The following is a 21,612-nucleotide window of genomic DNA, read 5'->3' as shown; positions in this document are numbered from 1 at the left end:
CCCTCTGTAACCTACAACATCCTTCGGCACTATCCACAACTCCACCGACCTTCGTGTCATTCGCAAATTTACTAACCCACCCTTCTACACCCTCATCCAGGTCATTTATAAAAATGACAAACAGCAGTGGCCCCAAAACAGATCCTTGCGGTACACCACTAGTAACTAAACTCCAGGATGAACATTTGCCATCAACCACCACCCTCTGTCTTCTTTCAGCTAGCCAATTTCTGATCCAAAGCACTAAATCACCTTCAATCCCATACTTCCATATTTTCTGCAATAGCCTACCGTGGGTTGATGCTTCTTTGCACACCATGGATAATTGACTAAATGTCTTGGGAAGGTACTCCTCTCTGCAGGTCTGCAATGTTCCCCCCTTCATTTGGGCCAGCAAGTTCTCTGGCCCCCTCCTCCTTTCTCGTGAGCTGCTGAAGTAAGGATACCCCATCTCTTGTGTTTGCAAGGTTCCTATGACTATGTACCACCTTCAACTGTAGTCTGAGGAAAATGAGATTTAGGAATCTTAGCAATATAAATCTAACAATATCGGCTTCTAGCAATCTAATTGGCACCATTGGGGGCAAATAGGTGCCTCCTGCATGTGGCCCCCACGCAGCGAGCTCATGATGTTGCACTAAAGTAGGGTGCCTCATTTAATTGCCACAATTACACTGCACAGAATGTCATGTTGCATCCCTTCGCCTTTTGACAACAGCTGTGCTGGTGGTGGGGGGGGGGCGTGGGGGAGTGTTGGGGTGGCGCTGGGGTGCGGGTATTGGGAAATCTGACAGCTTTCCTCCCAAAGCACCCTCTTTATTCGCCAGGTGGAAGGGCCCGGAGGACAAATGCATAAAATAATTCTCATCTCCGCAGCCCAGAATAGGTAATTGAGTTGCTTGTCCGATGTTATGCATGAATGCGGAGTAACACTATGGTTGATGACGTCCTCAACTATCTGCAGCTATGCCTGATTGGTTTGAGTGGCAGGTTTCCTCCTTCAGTCACTCAGAAATACAATGCGCATCCCACCCCTAATATTCTGAGGAAGAACCTGAAGGTAGTCATCAGTAAAGTATCTGGCAGTACAGGTCCACCGTTAGCCATTTATTAAATTAAAAAATAGCACCTTGAGCTCTCAAGTACAGCCACAATGAATTCTCTGATTTTCATTTCTTATTAAGTAAACAACATGGATTTTGATGGTGGAGCAAGAGATCCACCAATCTAAGAATTTATCTGCAAACATCAAATGTAACGGCATGCCAATAATTTACAGTTAAGATTTGGCCTTTCCGATACTCAGACTCACCTCATTTAGGATGATTTGATATCTTCCAAGACAATGTGTGCGAAAATTGGAGATATACAAGTGACCTCCAAAATAATTGTGAACAATTCTGTCTCTTATGTAAAACCAACAAAAGCGTTGGCATCAATCGTGTATTGAAATTGGAATTGATGAAAATAAAATGCCTTAAGTTGCTTTTGGAAGAACTGAAATATTATCACGTCCAATTTAGCAATTGTCTCACCTTATTTCTCTTTGTGTTGAATATCAATACCAACTTATCAATTAACTAACTTTGTAGCAGACTGCACTTGTTAACATGGACAATTTAATCATGAAGTAATTTTGTTAAATTTAATCAGCAGTTCAGTTCAACGAGGAAGAACTGTAAGGAGTGCATTAAAGGATTTGAACGTGGTTGATTATCAGGGAATTTTACCCAATGAAAACTCAAGTTTAGGTCCAGGCAGCTGAAGCGACGGCCCCCAGTGGCAGAGACAAGAAAAGCAGGGATGTGCAAGAGACCAGGAATGGAGATGCACACATCACACTGAGGTGTGTCGGTCTGGAGGAATTTGCTAAGGTAGCGAGTGACAAGGCCATGGACGGATTTGAAAACAAGGAATAACATTTTAAAACGGTTCCGTTGCCTGACGTGAAACCAATGTTGTTTTGCGATGATAGATGAACAGAATTTGCTGAAAATTAGGATTCTGGCAACAGCGTTTTGGATAAACTTAAGTTCACAGAGGGTACAAATGGTGAGGCTAGATAGGAGAGCATTGAGAGAGCCAAAATAAAAGTTATTTCAATTTGATGTGAGCAATAATGCCCTAATTCATAAGATTAAAGTTAATTATTAAAATGGACATGATAAACTGTATGCAGATCCATGAATTACAGCTAATGTTTACCTTAATTCTGACACATACGCTCTCAAAAGCACGATATAAATGACCAGGGTGTTAACCGTCTAGAACTGCTAGAATTTCCAGAGCTGTGAATCTGGAAAATTAAATAGAAAAATCCTTGCATTCGCTATTACCACACCATGAATGTGCATCATGTCTGGCAACATTCAATTTAATACATAATCTTTTCTAATAACAGACACCCGGGTATGTGGGTATCCGTCTCTTTCCTGATAATTGTTACATTGTAGGAAACTGTGCGTCTCCTTCCTCCACAATGACCTTGCACTATATGGAACATTGCTACAAACACAGTCAGTACTGAGGAGGCTGATGGAGAACTGCATAGTTGGAGGTTCAGTCTAACGGTATTGACATGAGGTCTGCATCTGCTCTCTCAGGCCGACAATTTAACAATCAAGGCTTATGTGACCATTTAGAGAGATTATCTATTGAAAGAGTGAATTGACCCGAAGTGTTGTTGCTTGAGCTATTGTTCTGCAAACATGCACTGTTTCAGACTGCTGCTCATTCCTGACAATTGTAGCATTATACGTTTGACATTGAAAAGACTGACTTTTATTGCTCGAAGAGAGGGAAATAAAAGAGGGGATTAAAACTGTGTACAGGGATGTCTCTTGTCTTTTGCGAAGACTGTGGGAATGTGTTGAGAACTTATGATATCAGTTGCAATGTAATCGATCAAAGTCCCCAATCACAAGTATTCATTATTAAACTTTGCTAGGTTGTAGATAAATGTTAAGTTTGATCCTTTATAGTTTTATTAATGATTATTATTCCTCCTCTATTAGAATGAGGTAAAAGCACGTTAAATCTCGGGTTAATTTAAAGTTAGAACTCTTGTTTTCAAGGTTTACGGCCTACAGAATCAACTGTGAAAACAGACAAACCTGGGACGCTGGCTAAAACTCATTCGGGGCAGGACAAGACTTGTGCTTGTACATAGAACTTTTGTCTATGGTTGGGTGGACTTTTCTGCAGTTCTGTGTTTTTTTTATGGAATATCCATTATTGTTTGGGTCATTATCAATATGGAACCAACAAAGAGGACACCAGACAGGTGCACAAGGGTACTTGAGTAGAGAAGAGGCACGCCTGCTACTGAAAGACAGCAACGTGTGATGTTATTCTGTATGGGGTATTGTAAACTTTTTCTGAAATACTGTAATGCACTAATTCACATTTACGCTGAAATTTAAAAAAAATCTTCTATATTACCTAAATGGAGTCAGATTTAACTGATTGTCTAAAGTGGCTCCCGCTTTATTGAAGTGTTTGTCTTACATAGGATTGAACAGGATACAGAGCTCAGAAATAAGGCACTCGACCAACCAGCCCATGTGGCAATCATGTTCCAGCCGTATCTCCTCCTGGCTTTCCTCACCCAAAACTATTCTCGTAACTCTCTAAACCCTGCTCCCTCATATGCTTATCTTGTCTCCTCTCGAACACATCCACACTATTAAGTTCAATCACACACTGAAGTAACGAGTTCCATGTTTTCACCAAGCTCTGTGGAAAGACGTTTCATCTGAATTCTCTTTTTAATTTCTTGTACTTGACTGTCTTATCCTTATAGTATGTACTGCTGAATTTCTGCTAAGGTAGAATGATTCTCTCAATTTTAAATACTTCTATTGTATCACCCCACAGACTTGTTTTGTTTTAAGAGAAAACAGACCAAACTGTTCATCCTCTACTGATAGGTATACTCCCGTATTTCTGGTATCATCCTTGTAAAGCATTTTTTAAATGCTCTCTCGTGCTAGTGCCTATATATCTCGAATGTCGAATGGAATTGAACACAATCTCCCAGGTTTCATCTGAACATGGCTCGCTTCAAGATTAAGACAAGTTATTTACTGTTCAGTTCTCTCCTTTGATAAATAAACCCTACTGTTTGACTTCCTTTTTTATAATGTAGTTGAGCAAAATCTCTAATTTAATCCTTTGTGTTTTCATACCCCAGATCCTCTTGGTCTGCTCTCCTATTTAGATTATTTCTTGCTAAGTCATATGCAGCTCCGTATTTTTCTTCTAAAAGTTCATAGTTCACACTTATCTATGCTGAAATGCATCTGCCAGTTACTTGTCATTTTGCACGTTTGTTATTGTCTCCTTGCAATGCGTTGGAGTGGCTCTCAGAATTGATTACCCCACTAACCTCCACCTCGTATGAATTTGTTCTGAATTGCAAATTTAAATATCGTGTTTTTTCATTCCCAATTCTAAATAATGAATACAAATTATGAGCAGCAGTTGTCTCAGCACCGATTCTTGTGGAATACAATTTTCCATCATCTGCCACTCTGTATAGTTACCCTTTACCCCGACACTCTGCTTTCAGCATGACTCCAACTTGCTACCTATTTTCCTGCTTGACCCATGAACCCCATTCTCTCAACTTATTCAATAGTCTAATATGAGTGCCTAATCGATGCTCTTTTGCAAATCTAGATAAATGTATATCTACTGCATTATCCTTGCCTTCTATCCCTGGTACTTCTTCAAAATGTGCAACGATGTTGGTCAAGAAGGACGTTCACTTTTACAATACATGCTGACTATTCATTATTATATATATTTTTTAATTTTGGGGTATTCCTCTATTATATCATTTATTACGAATTTAGTCATTTCCCCCCTACCGCCTATATTAAGCCACCAGAGCTATAGTTCAATGGGCATATTCAACGTCCCTTCTTAAATATAGGCATACTGTTAGCTATCCACCAGTGTTCTGGAATTGCACCTTTCTATAGATAATTGTCAAAAAGGTGGCATAATGCCTCTGCTATCTCCATCAATATTTTATTTAACTTGTGTGGATATAATCTGCCCAGATTAGAATGTTGTCGTCATTAAACTTGATTAGTTTATTTAATATTTAAATAGAGGCTTTGAGTACAAAGCAGTGAAGGTATGCTGATTTTTTTATATCTCTGGAGTTTAGCCTCCAGCCGCGGTCACCACATATTAAAAAGGATGTGAGAGCCCTTGCGAGGGTGCAGTGGAGTTTTAAAAGAAAGGTTCCAAGATCGGGGGATTTTACTTACAAGTTTAAGTTGGAAAAACGGGCTGGACGATCCGGCAGTGACGACAGCAAACTGGACGCTACGTCCAGATTCCTAATAGAAACAGTTAAGGATGCCAAGCTGCACGACGTCTTCAGCAAACCTGCAGATGGAGCGCAGCGCAGATACACATGGTCAAGATCGGACGGGTCTGCCTGTTCCAGGATTGACTTCCTGTTTGTGTCCCGTGCTGTCACGGTCGGATCCACCGACGTCAAGCCGGTGTTCTTCTCCGACCACTGCCTCTTACTGGCCGACTGTCACTTACAGGACGACCAGCGGGTTGGCAGAGGGACGTGGAAGCTCAATGCGACACTGCTGACCCCAGAGAACGTTGAGGAACTCAAAAGGGATTACAAAGGTTGGAGGACCGTGAAACCCCTCTTTGAGCCACCAGTTCACTGGTGGGAAGCGATTAAGGAGAACATCAAGAGGTTCTTCATCCACAAAGGTGTTCAGAAGGCCAGAGAGAGACAGAGGGAACTGTCGCGACTCCAGAAAATTATGCAAAATCTACTCCGGTTGCAGTCAATGGGGTTCGAGGTCAAGGAGGACCTCCAAGAGGTGAAGAGCCAGCAGGCCTCGCTCTTTGCCAAGGAGGCCTCCAAGATCATCTTCCGGTCCAGAGTCCACTCCATCGAGCAGGATGAGACGTGCTCGCGTTACTTCTTCCAAAAGGTACACAGAGAGAGCTCTGTTATCAGAAGCCTGAAGGAAGAAGATGGCTCGGTAACGTCTTCGCAGTCCGACATACTAAGGATCAGCAAATCCATTTATGCTGGGCTGTATGACGCGAAGCCCACAGACAGCAGAGCCTCCCAGTCCTTCCTGTCATCTATCACAGAGGTCTTAGATGACAGCAGGAGGGAGAGACTGGACAAGCCGCTAACTCTGGACGAGCTGACAAAGGCCGTCGAGTCTTTCGAGACAAGTAAAACTCCCGGGAGCGACGGCTTACCGGTCGAGTTGTACTCGGCCTTGTGGGACTGGGTCGGCCCGGACCTGCTGGAAGTATACGAGAGTATGCTCCTGGCCGGCAGCATGTCAGAATCCATGAGAAAAGGCATCATCACCCTCATTTACAAGCAGAAGGGGGAGAGGGCAGAAATCAGAAATTGGCGGCCCATCTCACTGCTTAATGTTGACTACAAGATTCTGTCCAAAGTCATAGCCAGTCGAGTCAAGTCTGCGCTGGAGTTGGTGATTCACCCCGATCAGACCTGTACTGTACCCGGCAGGAAGATCTCTGATAGTCTCGCGCTACTCAGGGATACAATCGCCTACGTACGGGACAGGAGGGTGGACACCTGCCTCATCAGCCTGGACCAGGAGAAGGCTTTTGACAGGATATCGCACACCTACATGATGGGCGTGCTTTCCAAAATGGGGTTTGGGGAGGGAATCTGCAATTGGATCCAACTGCTCTACACAAACATCAGTAGCGCAGTCTCAATCAACGGGTGGGAATCGGAAAGTTTCCCGATCAAATCTGGAGTCAGACAGGGCTGTCCTCTGTCCCCGGTCTTGTTTGTTTGCTGTATTGAACCCTTTGCTGAGTCTATTAGGAAGGATGCGAGCATAAGAGGGGTGACAATCCCAGGCAGCGGAGACACTCAGGTCAAAACCTCCCTGTACATGGATGACGTCGCCGTCTTCTGCTCGGATCCGCTGTCCGTGCGCAGACTGATGAGCATCTGCGACCAGTTCGAACTGGCCTCGGGAGCCAAAGTTAACCACGGCAAGAGCGAGGCCATGTTCTTTGGGAACTGGGCTGACCGATCCTTTGTCCCCTTCACCGTCAGGTCAGATTACCTGAAGGTGCTGGGGATATGGTTCGGAAGGGCCGGGGCGTGCACCAAAACATAGGAGGAGCGAGTAGCCAAGGTACGACAAAAGTTGGGCATGTGGGGGCAGCGATCTCTCTCCATTGTGGGTAAGAACCTGGTCATCAGGTGCGAGGCGCTCACGTTGTTGCTCTACGTGGCGCAGGTCTGGCCCATACCCCACTCCTGCACCGTGGCAGTCGCCCGAGCCATTTTCCGCTTCGTCTGGGGATCTAAAATGGACCGGGTCCGGAGGGACACGATGTTCAAATCTCTGGACATGGGCGGGAAAAATGTACCCAACGTGGCCCTCATCCTGATGACCACCTTCGTGTGAGGCTGCATCAAGCTATGTGTAGATCCCCAGTACGCAAACTCCAAGTGTCACTACGTGCTGAGGTTCTATCTGTCCCCGGTGTTGCGAAGGATGGGCCTGGTCACATTGTCGCGGAACGCACCATGCAGTTGGGCGGCGCCGTACCACCTATCCTTCGTGGAGCAGTTTCTGCGGGAAAACACCTTTGACCACCGGTCCATCAGGCAGTGGTCTGCATGGAATGTCCTCAAGGCCCTACGGGAAAAGGGTGTGGATCCTGTCGGATGGTTCCCCGAGCAGACCGTCAAAGTCATTTGGCGGAATGCCTCATCACCAGAACTTTCAAACAAGCACCAAGACGTAGCTTGGCTGGTGGTGAGAAGGGCCCTCCCCGTCAGATCCTTCATGCACACCCGAAGTCTCGCCCCCTCCGCACAGTGCCCCCGCGTTGGCTGTGGTGGGGAAGAGACGGTTGCCCACCTCCTCCTGGAATGTGCCTTTGCAAAGCAGGTGTGGAAAGAGATGCAGTGGTTTTTGTCAAGGTTCATCCCAAGCAGCTCTGTAACACAGGAGTCTGTGCTCTACGGGCTGTTCCCAGGGACGCACACCGAGACAAACATCAACTGCTGCTGGAGGACTATCAATTCGATGAAAGACGCCCTTTGGTCTGCCCGAAACTTGCTGGTCTTCCAGCGCAAAGAGTTGTCCACCACCGAATGTTGCAGACTGGCACATTCCAAGGTCCAGGACTACGTGCTGAGGGATGCACTAAAGCTTGGGGCAGCCGCAGCAAAGGCTCAATGGGGAAAGACCACAGTGTAAGGTTCCCCCACCAAGCTGGACTGAGGGGCTGGATCCATGGGAAACCCCTCGAACTGTATCGTTAATATTCTCAATTGCTGTAAATGTAAAACTGTAATTGACATGACAATTGTGAAACGGAAGGGTTGTGAAGAAACTCATGACAGTATTGAAGGAAACTGATCTCCCTTGCAATGTTTGTATTTTTTGGTGCTGTTTGGAAACTGTTTGGCAATGTAATTTTTACAGATTTTTATGAATAAAGTATATTTTGGAAATAAAAAAAAAGTTGGAAAAACGGGGATTGTTCTCCTTAGAACAAAGGGGATTGCGGGGAGATTTTACAGAAGTGCACAAGATTATGACAGGAATAGATGTTAGATATTTTTTAAAAAGCTATCTCCATTCACTAATGGTGCAAGGGCTAGTTGTCACAGATTTAATGCTTCAGGCAAAGAAATAAAAAGGCAATATCAGGAAGACATTTCTACGCAGTCCGTGGCTATGACCTGAGACTCACTGCCCACAAGGGAAGGTGAGAAAATCAATGATTTCAAAAGGATATTGAACCGGCACTTGGACGAAGTAAACATGCAGGGCTTCTGTGATTGAATGCAGCAGTATGAATGACTGCATTAGTCCATGGAGAGCCTGAATGGACTCCATGAATGGCCTCCCTCTATGCATAATTTACTTTATAACTATTTCTCTTATTTTTTTTATGTAGAATGCAGTGATCTAGATGTTAATCCTTTCTTATGATACCTTGTAAGGAGCATCCTGGAGGACTTCCTGAAACAGTATGTCGATAGTCCAACTAGGGATGGGGCCATTCTAGACCTGGTATTGGGGAATGAGCCCGGCCAGGTGGTCGAAGTTTCAGTGGGGGAGCATTTCATGAACAGTGACCATAATTCCATAAGTTTTAAGGTACTTGTGGATAAGGATATGAGTAGTCCTCGGGTGAAGGTGCTAAATTGGTATAGGCTAATTATAACAATATTAGGCAGGAACTGAAGAATTTAAATTGGGGGCGGCTGTTTGAGGGTAAATCAACATCTGACATGTGGGAGTCTTTCAAACGTCAGTTGATTAGAATCCAGGACTAGCATGTTCCTGTGAGGAAGAAGGATATGATTGGCAAGTTTCGGGAAGCTTGTATAACGCGGGATATTGTGAGCCTAGTCAAAAAGAAAAAGGAAGCATTTGTAAGGGCTGGAAGTTTAGGAACAGACGAATCCCTTGAGGAATATAAAGACAGTAGGAAGGAATTTAAGCAAGGAGTCGGGAGCGCTAAAAGGAGTCATGAAAAGTCATTGGCAAACAGGATTAAGGATAATCCCAAGGCTTTTTATACGTATATAAAGAGCAGGAGGGTAACTAGGGAAAGGGTTGGCCCACTCAAGGACAGAGAAGGGAATCTATGTGTGGAGCCAGAGGAAATGGGTGAGGTACTAAATGAATACTTTGCACCAGTGTTCACCAAAGAGAAGGACTTGGTGGATGATGAGCCTACGGAAGGGAGTGTAGACAGTTTTAGTCATCTCATTATCAAAAAGGAGGAGGTGTTGGGTGGCTTGCAAAGCTTTAAGGTAGATAGGTCCCCAGGGCCTGATGGGATCTGCCCGAGAATACCGATACAGGCAAGGCAAGAAATTGCTGGGGCCTTGACAGAAATCTTTTCATCCTCATTGGCTGCAGGTGAGGTACCAGAGGAGTGGAGAATAGCCAATGTTGTTCCTTTGTTTAAGAAGGGTAGCCAGGATTATCCAGGAAATTATAGGCCGGTGAGCCTTACGTCAGTGGTAGGGAAATTATTAGAGATGATTCTTCGGGACAGGATTTACTCCCATTTGGAAGCAACCGAACTTATTAGCGAGAGGCAGCATGGTTTTGTGAAGGGGAGGTCGTGTCTCACTAATTTGATTGAGTTTTTTGAGGAAGTGACGAAGATGATTGATGATGGAAGGACCGTGGATGTTATCTATATGGACTTCAGTAAAGCGTTTGACAAGGTCTCTCATGGCAGACTGGTACAAAAGGTGAAGTCATACGGGATCAGAGGTGAGCTGGCAAGATGGATAGAGAACTGGCTCGGTCATAGAAAATAGAGGGTAGCAGTGGAAGGATGCTTTTCTGAATGGAGGGCTGTGGCCAGTGGTGTTCCGCAGGGACCAATGCTGGGATCTTTGCTCTTTGTAGTATATATAAACGATTTGGAGGAAAATGTAGTTGGTCTGATTAGTAAGTTTGCGGATGACACAAAGTTTGATGGAGTTGCGGATAGTGATGAAGATTGTCAAAGGATACAGCAGGATATAGATCGGTTGGAGACTTGAGTGGAGAAATGGCAGATGGAGTTTAATTCAGACAAATGTGAGGTAATGCATTCTGGAAGGTCTAATGCAGGTGGGAAGTTTACAGTAAATGGCAGAACCCTTAGGAGTATTGACAGGCAGAGAGATCTGGGCGTACAGGTCCACAGGTCACTGAAAGTGGCAACGCAGGTGGATGAGTTAGTCACACTCATGCCAGTAATGACCACAGCAGTGTGAAGAACGGACGTGTAACCATACAAGACATAGAGATGGGTCAGATGGAAGAATGCGACATTCAAGTATCGATAGTTAATTACGGTGGTCATAATTGCCCAATCTTTGGGTTTTCTAATTTAATCTGAGCATTAAGTATTGCAACAGAGACTTAACTTGTGTGTCGTAATCTGTTTGTTCAAAATTTTCAAGTCAAACTCACCTCAATGCCCCTGTGTAGATCGCGCAATGTATAAATTAAATGTTGTGGGAACGTATGGGCCCAGGGATTAATTTAAAGAGATTGCTTGTAGCTCGAAGAGACAGATCTCTTCACAGAGAAAATGCGTGAAACATTTGAGAGTGCAGAAAAAATATACTACACGATCCTTGCCACCATTGCTGTTCCTGGTAAATGACTTTAATCTTTGAAATTGTGTAAATATCTATGTGAGTGTTCTCTGGTTTTGCTTTGTGATTGATATTGTTAAGTTTCTGAGCGAAGTTATTACTGGGAGTGTGTCAGTTTCGAATTATATTGAGCGTGGCTCACTACCCAGAGTGGAACTCTTGACCTCAGTGATCATCCATTACCGTCTTTCAGATGACTGATTTCCACACTTAATAGAGCTGCGTTCATTTTTCTCAAATATGATGAGTGGAGAAGGCGAAAATTTTAGCAGTTGTTTGAACAAGTTTGCTAATACGTATATAAAGTGGCTTGCATTAATATTGATCTCGTTCCTATTGAACTGTACCAACAGAAACAGATATTAACTCTGTACTGACGGATAAATAAGCCATTAATACTGTACTGAAATCTACTGCATAATGACTGAATCTTACTGTGACGCTGTGTGCTGCTGCTTTATCTTCATCATCCTGCACGGTCCTGAGCATTGTGAGGCGTCAGACCTGAAGTTTATTACCTTTCTGTTACATTGGATGAATATTAGGCCTACATTAAATTCCCATGAGTTGTTTGATGATTTCACTCAATTATTACTTGGTAGTTAGTCTCTCCCCTTGCAGAACTCTCTCTCCCTTATTCAGCCTCTGACGCCTCTGAATTTTCACCAACTTGTCCTGTCTGCCCCTACTGTCCCACAACATGCGTGGCTTCTTTCTTTCTGAGCTGCACCCCAGATGTCAATTTATATTTCTGTCCATGTCAGTGCCCTCTCTCTCACTCACATTCATGCAAATGCGAGATGCACTTAAACTCACAGCATATGGGATCTTTCCTAACCCACAGCAGTAGGTTGCTTCTGGATCGTTTCCCTCGACCTTCTCTTGGGGTTACATTCCAAGAGCACCATTTAGAATTCATTAGTGTAGTTCTGGTAGTTCTGTTTGTTCACCATTCCCATTGGAACGTCTCTCTTTCTCTATCTCTCTCTCTCTCTTTCTCTCTCTCACTCACTCATTAGCTCTGAGCTACTCGGGTTCCCTACTTCACCTCTTTTTTTTCCAGTGCTTTGATGACTAACAGTGACATTTTCCTTTTATGTATTGAACTGGAAAAGTATTTCAACTTTGGATCTAACTTCCGCCCCTCTCTCGTGTTCGAAAGATCCAAGTCTGTCTCTTCCCTTTCCTTGCTCGACTATTCTATCTCCATTTCAGGGGCTAGGCAGTCTACAATAGCTGCTACAAACCCACGGATTCGCATAGCTACTTTGCCTACACCTTTTTTTTCTCCAATTCCGATTCGTGTCAGGACTCTATTCAATTTTCCGAACTTCTCTGACGCTTTTCCATCTGTTACCACGATGCCAATTTACAAACCAGTGCTGCAACTGTGTATTCATTTTTTCTCAACCGATGATTCCCCTCCATGGCAGTTGTTCTGGAATCTCACCCATATCCATTCCATTTCCAGCATAACTGCCCTATCTTCTCCCCTCCCTGTCAGAACCATAATATATTTATCCTTGCACTCCAACATCCTCCTCATTGAACCCATCTTCCTCCACTTCCACCAAGCACAGCGAAAACCATCGGCAAACACACCTTACCCATCTCCTCTTTCACCCTGCCCCTTATGACATACTGCTTCACTCTTCCTTCACCCCTTATGTCGTCTTCCCTTCCACGCTTCCCCACCGCATGCATATTTGTATGCAAGCGCAGGAGATGCAACAACTGTCCTTTCATCTCCTCCCTTTCCATCAACCAACTCCACAAATACGTCATCCCGAAACAGTGATGTGCTTGTATTTCTTATAATTTAGTTACTACAGTCTCCTGTAACTTGGAAATTTCAGATTGACATGATTGATTTACTGAACGCGCCCTTTAAGTCGACAAGCACAATCCTGAACTTCTGGTTGCATCCCACTTTAATTCTCCATCATGCTCCTGGGCTGGCATCTCTCTCCCCGCCGTTCCACTCTGCCCCACTTTAATGCTCAACAAGGAACAGCACCATATTTGTCGTCTGGGCACCTAACTGTCTACTCAACTCAACACTGAGATTAAAAGCTTCAGTTGATATCATTGCTCCCTTTTCCGAGACAACGTGTGCTTGTAATGCAAGATGGGTACAACAGAGAGACTGGGAGTGGAGCAGGTGCGGGCTGCTGCTGGAGATGGGGATCTCATATTGCTACGGATCTGTTAGAATCGTCCTTACCCAGGCGCCTACCTACCTTTCTCCATCACACTCCTGAGGCGCTGAAGCATTCTCTTCTTGGCCAGATTTTCCATTGATCCCTCTTGCTCTGCTATTCTGCCCTAAGTATTTACCCCTCTTCTGGACCTATCCTCTGCTTCTTCAATTGTCCCATTCACCTTGCACCATCATGACGTTTGTCATTTTACATCGCATGCCATCAACCCGATTACAGAACTACCTTTTCGTTATTTCCTCCATATACACCCCATTGATAACTTTTTTGTTAAAACTGTTAACCTCTAACATATTCCAGTTCTGATGAAAGGCTATTGGCCTGAAACGTTAACTCTGTTGCTATCTCCATAGGTGCTCCCTGTCGTATTGGTTGTTTTGGCACTCTCCTTGTTTGCATCATATTAATAGCAGCGTCAGTATTTTTCTTTGGCTCCAAAACGCAGGCGTGGATATTGAAAGGGATGGCTTACAAAGAACAAAAAGAACAAAGAAAAGTACAGCACAGGAACAGGCCCTTCGGCCCTCCAAGCCTGCGCCGATCCAGATCCTCTATCTAAACCTGTCGCCTATTATCTAAGGGTCTCTATCTCTTTGCTTCCTGCCCATTCATGTATCTGTCCAGACACATCTTAAAAGACGCTATCGTGCCCGCGTCTACCACCTCCGCTGGTAACGTGTTCCAGGTACCCACCACCCTCTGCGTAAAGAACTTTCCACGCATATCCCCCCTAAACTTTTCCCCTCTCACTTTGAACTCGTGACCCCTAGTAATTGAATCCCCCACTCTGGGAAAAAGCTTTTTGCTATCCAACCTGTCTATACCTCTCATGATTTTGTATACCTCAATCAGGTCCCCCCTCAACCTCCGTCTTTCTAATGAAAATAATCCTAATCTACTCAACCTCTCTTCATAGCTAGCGCCCTCCATACCAGGCAACATCCTGGTGAACCTCCTCTGCACCCTCTCCAAAGCATTCACATCCTTTTGGTAATGTGGCGACCAGAACTGCACGCAGTATTCCAAATGTGGCCGAACCAAAGTCCTATACAACTGTAACATGACCTGCCAACTCTTGTACTCAATACCCCGTCCGATGAAGGAAAGCATGCCGTATGCCTTCTTGACCACTCTATTGACCTGCGTTGCCACCTTCAGGGAAAAATGGACCTGAACACCCAAATCTCTCTGGACATCAATTTTCCCCAGGACCTTTCCATTTACGTAGGCAAAGGATGGAGTTTTTACCATAAATTCTGTTTCTTTTTTCCATGCGCGGTGTGTATTTTCACCTGAACAGGTACCTCATTCGGAAACGAGCCTGAAGTTTGGCTCCAGTCGGATTATGAGCATTGTAGAGCAGGCCGCAGCAGCGTGCAGGTCTGAACCACATACACCCGACCGCACGAGGTGAAGCTGGTTGCTAAAGGATCCCAGAATTCTCTGAATTCGATTCCCAGAAGGGGTGCCCAAACAGGGGCTATCGATTCCTACAATTGCGGGTGGTTTCCTATCCCAGGCATGGTCTGTGACTGTGGGGGAAGCTCCTATAATCTGAGTCGTCTAAATCCCAGGGAGCTATCTATCCAAAAGAGTGGTACAAGTCCGAGGTGGGTTCCTACCACAGGCAGTGGTCCTCATCGGAATCTTCTATCCCATGGTCTGGTCCAAGTCCAGGGGTCATGTATTCCTGGAGTGTCCCCAGAGTGGGGTGGGTCTCCTCTCTTGGAGAGTTGTAACTGTCCGGGTGGGGAGAGTCTCCTATTCCGTAGAGGGACACAAGTCAAGAGGGATACCTATCCCAGCGATTAGTCCCATTCTGAGGGAGGGTCTCCTGGCCCAGGGAACGGTTCATGTCTGTGAGATTATTCCATCTTGGGAAATGGTCAGAGTAAGGCATATCTTATGACCTGGTGAGTGGTCCAAGTCCAGGTGTTCTTCTATCACGGGGAGCCATCGGATTCCAGTAGTTTCTCATACTCCAGGGTGGGGTCCAATTATTGGAAGCTTCTACTCGCGGGTTGTTGTCGTATCTGGGGCAAAATCGTATTATGGGAGTGGTTTAAATATGGAAATAGGGTGTCATATTCTGGGGACTGGTCAGCGTCTGCGAGGCTATCCTTTCCTGGCAAGTGGCCAGTGTCTGGAGGCAATGCGACTTATCCAGGACAGAGATCTGAGCCCATGGGGATCTCCCATATGGAAGTGTGGTCTATGTTTGGTGGGGGGGGGGGGGGGAGTATCTCTTATGCCGGGAAGTAGTCCAAGTCTAATTATCCCCTCCTATTCCAGAGAGTCGTTCCAGTACAGTGGTGCCTCTTATCCTGGATAGTGATTTGAATCCCGTGGGGCTTCTTTCCTGGGCAGTATTCCGAGTGCCAGGGGGAGCTGCTCCTATCCCGGAGGGTGAAACAGGGTCCTATCATGGAACTTCGTCTGAGCCCAGGGGAAGGTCTCCGATTGCAGGAATTGTCTGTGTCAGCAGAGTTTCCGATGTTGTAGAGTGGTCAGAGTATGACGAAGTACCCTATCCTGCAAAGTGGTCCTCGTCCTGGGTTTCCTATTCTGTGGCATGGTATGAGTACACGGATTGTATCTCCTATCCAGACGAGTGATCCAAGGCCCGGTGATGGTCTCCTCTCTTGGGCAGGGGAACGTGTTCGAAGGTACAATCACTCCAGGGTACTGGTCCCAGTCCCCAGTGTGGATTCCTACCTCAACCTGTGATCTCAGGCAGGGGTGTTTCGTCTTCAGGGTGTGGCAGCTATGCATGTGCCTGCTAATCCGGGGAGTGGTTCCATTTTGGGATAGGCTCCTATCCAGGGGTGTTTTACGGGTCCTGCTCCATATCCCTTGGAAAGCTCCCAGTCCTGGGAGAAACCTACCCAAATAGTAGTCTGAGTCCAGGTCGGGGATATTTCCTCTTCTGGGGAGTGGTGCAAATCTAGGAGATTATCCGATCACAGGAAGTGGTCCGAGTCAGGGGTGTCTCCTACCCTGGGCAGAGATCCAAACCTGGGCGATTTCTTATCCTGGGTGATCATCCGAGGATGGGTAAGGCCTCCTATCACAGAGAGTGATCCAGTTCCAAGACATTCGTTATCCAGGGCTGTGTTACAATTATGGGATATCTCCATTCACGGGGAGTGGTCCGAGCTCGGGGACGCTACCACATCCCAGGGAATGATAGGAGTCCACAGGTAGTATCTGGTATCACAGTGAGTGATCTGAGCCAAGGAGCATCTTCAAAAGGGGTGGCGTTGTTTGATTCCGGTGAAGGTCTCCTATCCGAATGGGCGGTCCAAATCTGGGACTGGAAAGTGGTCCGAGTCTTGAAGGTGTCAACCATCCCAGAGATAGAGTTCCCATTCAAGTGTTATCTCCTATCCAGGATAATGTCAGAATCCCATATTCCACCTAACTTAGGTACTGGCCTAAGTCCAGTGCATCTCCTACTCCAGGAAAAATTCAGTGTATGGGGGAGGAGCGCTCTTAGCCTGGAGAGTTTTCTATGTCCAGAAGTGTTTCCTATCCTGGGGAAAGGTCTGAGTCTGGTGCGAGGGCGGACAGGCGTGTTGCCTCACATCCCAGGGATCTATCTGTGTCAGGGGTGTCTCCTCTCTGGCAGAATGGTCTGAGTATGGGAGGTAACTCCTATCCTTGAGCGTGGTCCAAGTCTGGGAGTTTCCTATTCGATGGAGTGCTCGGAGTCTGCAGATATTACGTCCTGTCCTGCAGAATAGTACAAATTTGTGGGGCGGCACAGTGGTGCAATGGTTATCACCGTAGCCTCAGAGCTCCAACGACGCGGGTTCAATTCTGGGTACTGCCTGTGCCGAGTTTGCACATGGGTTTTCGCCGGGTGCTCTGGTTTTCTCCCACAGCCAAAGACTTGCAGGTTGATAGGTAAATTGGCCATTATAAATTGCCCTAGTATAGGTAGGTGGTAGGGGAATATGGTAGAGAAGGTGCGGATGTGGTAGGAAAATGGGGTTAGTGTAGGATTAGTATAGCGGTGGGCAAAGACTCGGTGGGCTGAAAGGCCTGTTTCAGTGCTGCAACTCGAAATAAATAAATCTGGGTCATGGTCTCCTGACAGGTGGAGTGGTCTGAGTCCAGGGATAGGGAATCCAATCCTGGGAAGTGGTCTGCAGGGGTCTTCTTTCACTAACAGTGGTGATTGATCCGATTCCAGGGTGGGCATCTATCCCTCGGAATGGTCTGCATTAGCGCGTTTTTTTAATTTATCCCAGGGATCGCTCTGACCTTGGGGTGGTCTCTATACCAGGGAGTAGTCTGAGTCCATTGGTGTCTCCGATCCCGGGACGTGGTCCAATTCTGCAATGTTCCAGGAATAGCCGTGCCCACAGGCATCTCCTATTAAGGGGAGCTCTGACTCTCAAGGCTCTCCTAACCCGGAGAGTTGTTGTAATCCACTGGGTCTGTATACCAGGTAGTGTGCCCAGTCTACGGTATATATTTCCAATCCGGGGAGTCGTCTAAATCCTGGGGAAGGCCTTATATCCCGGGGGTGGTCCGAGCTTGAGGTAATGTCTCCTATCCTCGTGAAAGGTCCGAGACTGTGAAATCTCCAAAGCTGGGGATTTCACTGAGCCCGTAGCGGTCTCTTACCCCAGTGGGTGGTCAGAAGCTGGGAGGTCTCTTAACCCTGGGATGATCTGATACTGGAGGGTGGGGGGGATTGTCTCACTTCTAATGGCATAATCTGAGTCCAGGTGAGTCTCCTATGCCATAGAGCTGTCCAATTCCATGATTTTCACCTATCCTGGGGAGCAGTCCAATTCAGCGAGGATCTCCAATGCTCGGAATTGATCTGCGTCCGGGGAGTGGTCTGGGTCCAGGGGTGGTCTGCTATCCCATCGAGTGGTCCAAGGTCTGTTGGTCTCCTAACATGGAGATAGGTTCTTATCCGTGAGTTTTCCTTGTATCCTAGCATGGGGTGTGTTAGCTGATTCCCGACTTTGGAAAGGAGGTGATTTATGATCCGGTCATTATTGTGTGTGCCCAGACCTGACAGGTTCCAATCCCGGATGTTGCAGTTATTCAGAATTTGGGGTTGCCGCACCTCAGACAGGGTCGAGGGAAGAAATCCTGTTTTGGGGTCCAAACCCCAAGCACTGGGATTGTTCAGGTCTAGACCTTAATGTGAGCTTCTATTTCTGGAGGATGTTCGATCACTGATTTCAAGTGTCTTTGTGTGGAGGGTGGTGTTCAATGGGGAAAACTGGCCATCAAGACTAACCTGTAAAACACGCTAAATTGGAGACTGTCAGCCTCACTGTAATATTTAACTGCCTAACTGGCTTTTGGGAGTAGTCTGCTGCTGGGGCCCAGTCCACCTCTGTAAAACGTGAAAATGGGCGTTTTCGAGGTAGTTTGAGTTCATGGTTGAGTTGCATTAACTCTAACCCAACCCCCAACCTAACTGTTTTTGATGTACAAATACAGTCTTTACTACCCGTGCTCAGAAAGCGAGAATGTTCAATCAGTAATTCCCAGCCTCTTTTCCCTTCTCTCTCCCTTACAGCTAATTTAATGGCGATTTTGATCCTGTCCCTTGGAAAGTGCGGCCTCTCCACGTGCACCACTCGCTACCTAGTGGCCATGGTAGCAGCGGATCTACTGGTCATTATCACTGAGGTCATACTGAATCAGATCAATTATTATTATTTCCCTTTGTGTTTCCTGGATATCACCCCTGTATGTAGTATTCGCACGGTCGTGCTGCGTGCAGCCACAGACTGTTCGGTCTGGTTCACGGTCACGTTCACCTTTGATCGTTTTGTTGCTATTTGTTGCCAGAAGCTGAAATCTAAATATTGCACCAAGAAAACTGCTGCTGTGGTTCTAGCAACAACCTGTATTGTGCTCTGTTTAAAAAACATCCCTTTCTACTTTGCGCATGAACCTGGATGGATAACTGACAGCGTGCCATGGTTATGTAATTCAAAGCCAAGCTATTATACGGAGCCCGGATGGGTGGGATTTAACTGGTTTGATACAGTTTTAAACCCATTGCTCCCTTTCGCTTTAATTCTGTTGCTCAATGCTCTGACAGTCAGACACATTTTAGTGGCTAGTCGAGTCCGTAAGGGACTGAGGGGTCACAGCAAGGGAGAGAATCGCAGTGACCCAGAGATGGAGAGCAGAAGGAAGTCTATGATTTTACTCTTCACTATATCCGGCAACTTCATACTTCTGTGGTCGGTATACGTTTTATATTTTTTTAATGTGGCATATCACTTCGATGATGATTCTTTTTATATATTTGAACAAGTTGGCTTCATGTTGCTAAATTTAAGTTGTTGCACAAACACATTCATTTATGGGGTGACTCAGTCCAAATTCAGAGAACAGTTCAAGAACGTGGTAAAATATCCAGTTACATCAATTCTTCAGTTAGTTAATAAATAACTGGTCTCAGTTTTTCCAGTCCATGAACGCAATATTTATCTCCAGACTCTTCAAATGAATGTCACCAGGAATAGCTGGGGATCTGAAAATCGTTCGGAGGATCATTGCCTCTGCAGCACCCTGGTCCACTCCTCTATCTGCCTGACACCTCGACCCCTTCCCACGTCACCTTCCCATGCTATCACAGGAGGTGTAATACCTGCCCTTTTACCTCCTCTCTCCGCAATTCGAGGCCCCTAACATTCCTTCCAGGTGAAGCAGTGATTTACATGTACTTCTTTCAATTTAGTATACTGTATTCGCTGGTCACAATTGGTATCCTCTACACTGGGGAGACCAAATGCAGATTGGCTGACTCCTTTGCGAAACACCTCCACTCAGTCTAAAAACATGAACTCGAGCTTCCGGCCGCTTGCCATTTCAAGACCACCCCCCTGCTCTCATGCCAGCAGCTCTGTCTTTGGCCTGATCCAGTGTTCTAGTGAACGTCAACCCAAGCTCGAGCAGCAGCACCTGATCTTTCGATTCGTCACTCTGCAGCCTTGTGGACTGAAAATTGACATCAATAACTTCAGAGTATGACTGGTCGTTTTGTTTGTATATGTTATTTTATGTTTTAAGCATGTGCCTATTTCTCTTCATGCAGAGGGAGCTGCTCATTATTATGCTATTAACACGTTATTGCTTTGTCTTTCAGTACAAGCATTAGCATGTTCCTTGCCTTCGTCCTAGAATATCTTTGTTCTTTAATCTCTCATGCTGTCTGCCCTATCTTCCCCACACAACGTCCCCCCCTCCCCCCACAAACTTCACCAGTTAAAATCTAATTATTTTCTAATCTTTGCCAGTTCTAATGAAAGGCAGTACCTGTGGAGAGAGAAACAGACCTGACACATTAATACTGTTTCTCTCTTCACCGATTTCCCCTGACCTGCTGAGCAACTCCAACACTTTCTGTTTTTCTTTTAGATCTGAAAATACCCCCTGTGACAATGGGGATTGAGGGTATTTATTACAGGGGACTAGATCTGATTGAGAGAGGCTAGATAGAAAACAAAGGAAAAGATCCAGACGGTAATGGAGAACAGGTGACCATAGGAGGAACAGAAGTAAAGGGTCTGCAGGAGTAATAGCAAATAAACAGCTTTGAGCGCTGGGTAAGCGGTGATAGCTGCACAGCAAGTAAACTGTCAGAAGAGCTCATACAAAGTAACGAGTAGTGGAATGAGGGCAAGAGATGACATTCAATTGCCCGGAAATAAAGGGAGCAGGAAAAGGGTCAGAGCGCACTCTTCAGGACAGGAGGGAAAACAGCAACCACAATCTCACCTCCACATGCACTGGCTCGATTTTTAGCTGCATGCAGCTGCTCAGAAAGAAAAGAAAACTTGTTCTTACGCAAGTAAAATGCTGCCGCTGCTGGAGAATTTCTTGAGTCATTTGATTATTTTGCATTTAGCGCTTTGGAGATCTTTATTGTGCCGTTTTCAATTTCTCTCTCTCTCTCCCTCTCTCCTTCCCAGAGTACGACATTGGGATGGGAGAGGGGTTTTGCTCTTGGAAAAAGCCAATAGAGGGGCTTCGACAGGCAGATGTTATCTAGGGTGAGGGAGCAGTGCAAGTATTTGCACATGAGTCGACAGACCCAGTACCTCATCTTGGAAGCTAACCGGACTAACGAGGCTGATTTCCGTCCTGGTCCACATTTCAGTTGATATTGTTAAGAGTTCCCTCTCCTTAGGTTCTCCTTCAAAAATGAACTCATCAATCTTCTCCTCA

At 45.7% G+C, this 21,612-nt stretch overlaps 1 protein-coding gene across 1 annotated transcript; it reads left to right on the top strand.

Moving 5' to 3' along the window:
- Window positions 1–11,112: 11,112 nt before the first annotated feature.
- Window positions 11,113–19,833, top strand: LOC137346931 (probable G-protein coupled receptor 139). Its single transcript, XM_068010886.1, has 2 exons — window positions 11,113–11,179; window positions 18,947–19,833. Exons 1-2 carry the CDS (start codon window positions 11,113–11,115, stop codon window positions 19,831–19,833), a joined length of 954 nt encoding a protein of 317 aa, XP_067866987.1.
- Window positions 19,834–21,612: the final 1,779 nt, after the last annotated feature.

This window comes from Heterodontus francisci, chromosome 31 (assembly GCF_036365525.1).
Source record: "Heterodontus francisci isolate sHetFra1 chromosome 31, sHetFra1.hap1, whole genome shotgun sequence".
NCBI classification, from domain to species: domain Eukaryota; kingdom Metazoa; phylum Chordata; class Chondrichthyes; order Heterodontiformes; family Heterodontidae; genus Heterodontus; species Heterodontus francisci.
The sequence above is the reverse complement of the archived record's forward strand: the minus strand, read 5'-3'. Positions and strand labels throughout refer to the sequence as shown.

What these genes read in the sequence shown, in the direction of transcription:
- LOC137346931 (XM_068010886.1), top strand. Translation starts at nt 11,113, where the DNA reads ATGCGTGAAACATTTGAGAGTGCAGAAAAAATATACTACACGATCCTT. An exon ending in TGCCACCATTGCTGTTCCTG is followed by an intron (nt 11,180 to 18,946) that starts GTAAATGACTTT and finishes TCTCCCTTACAG; the next exon opens with CTAATTTAATGGCGATTTTG.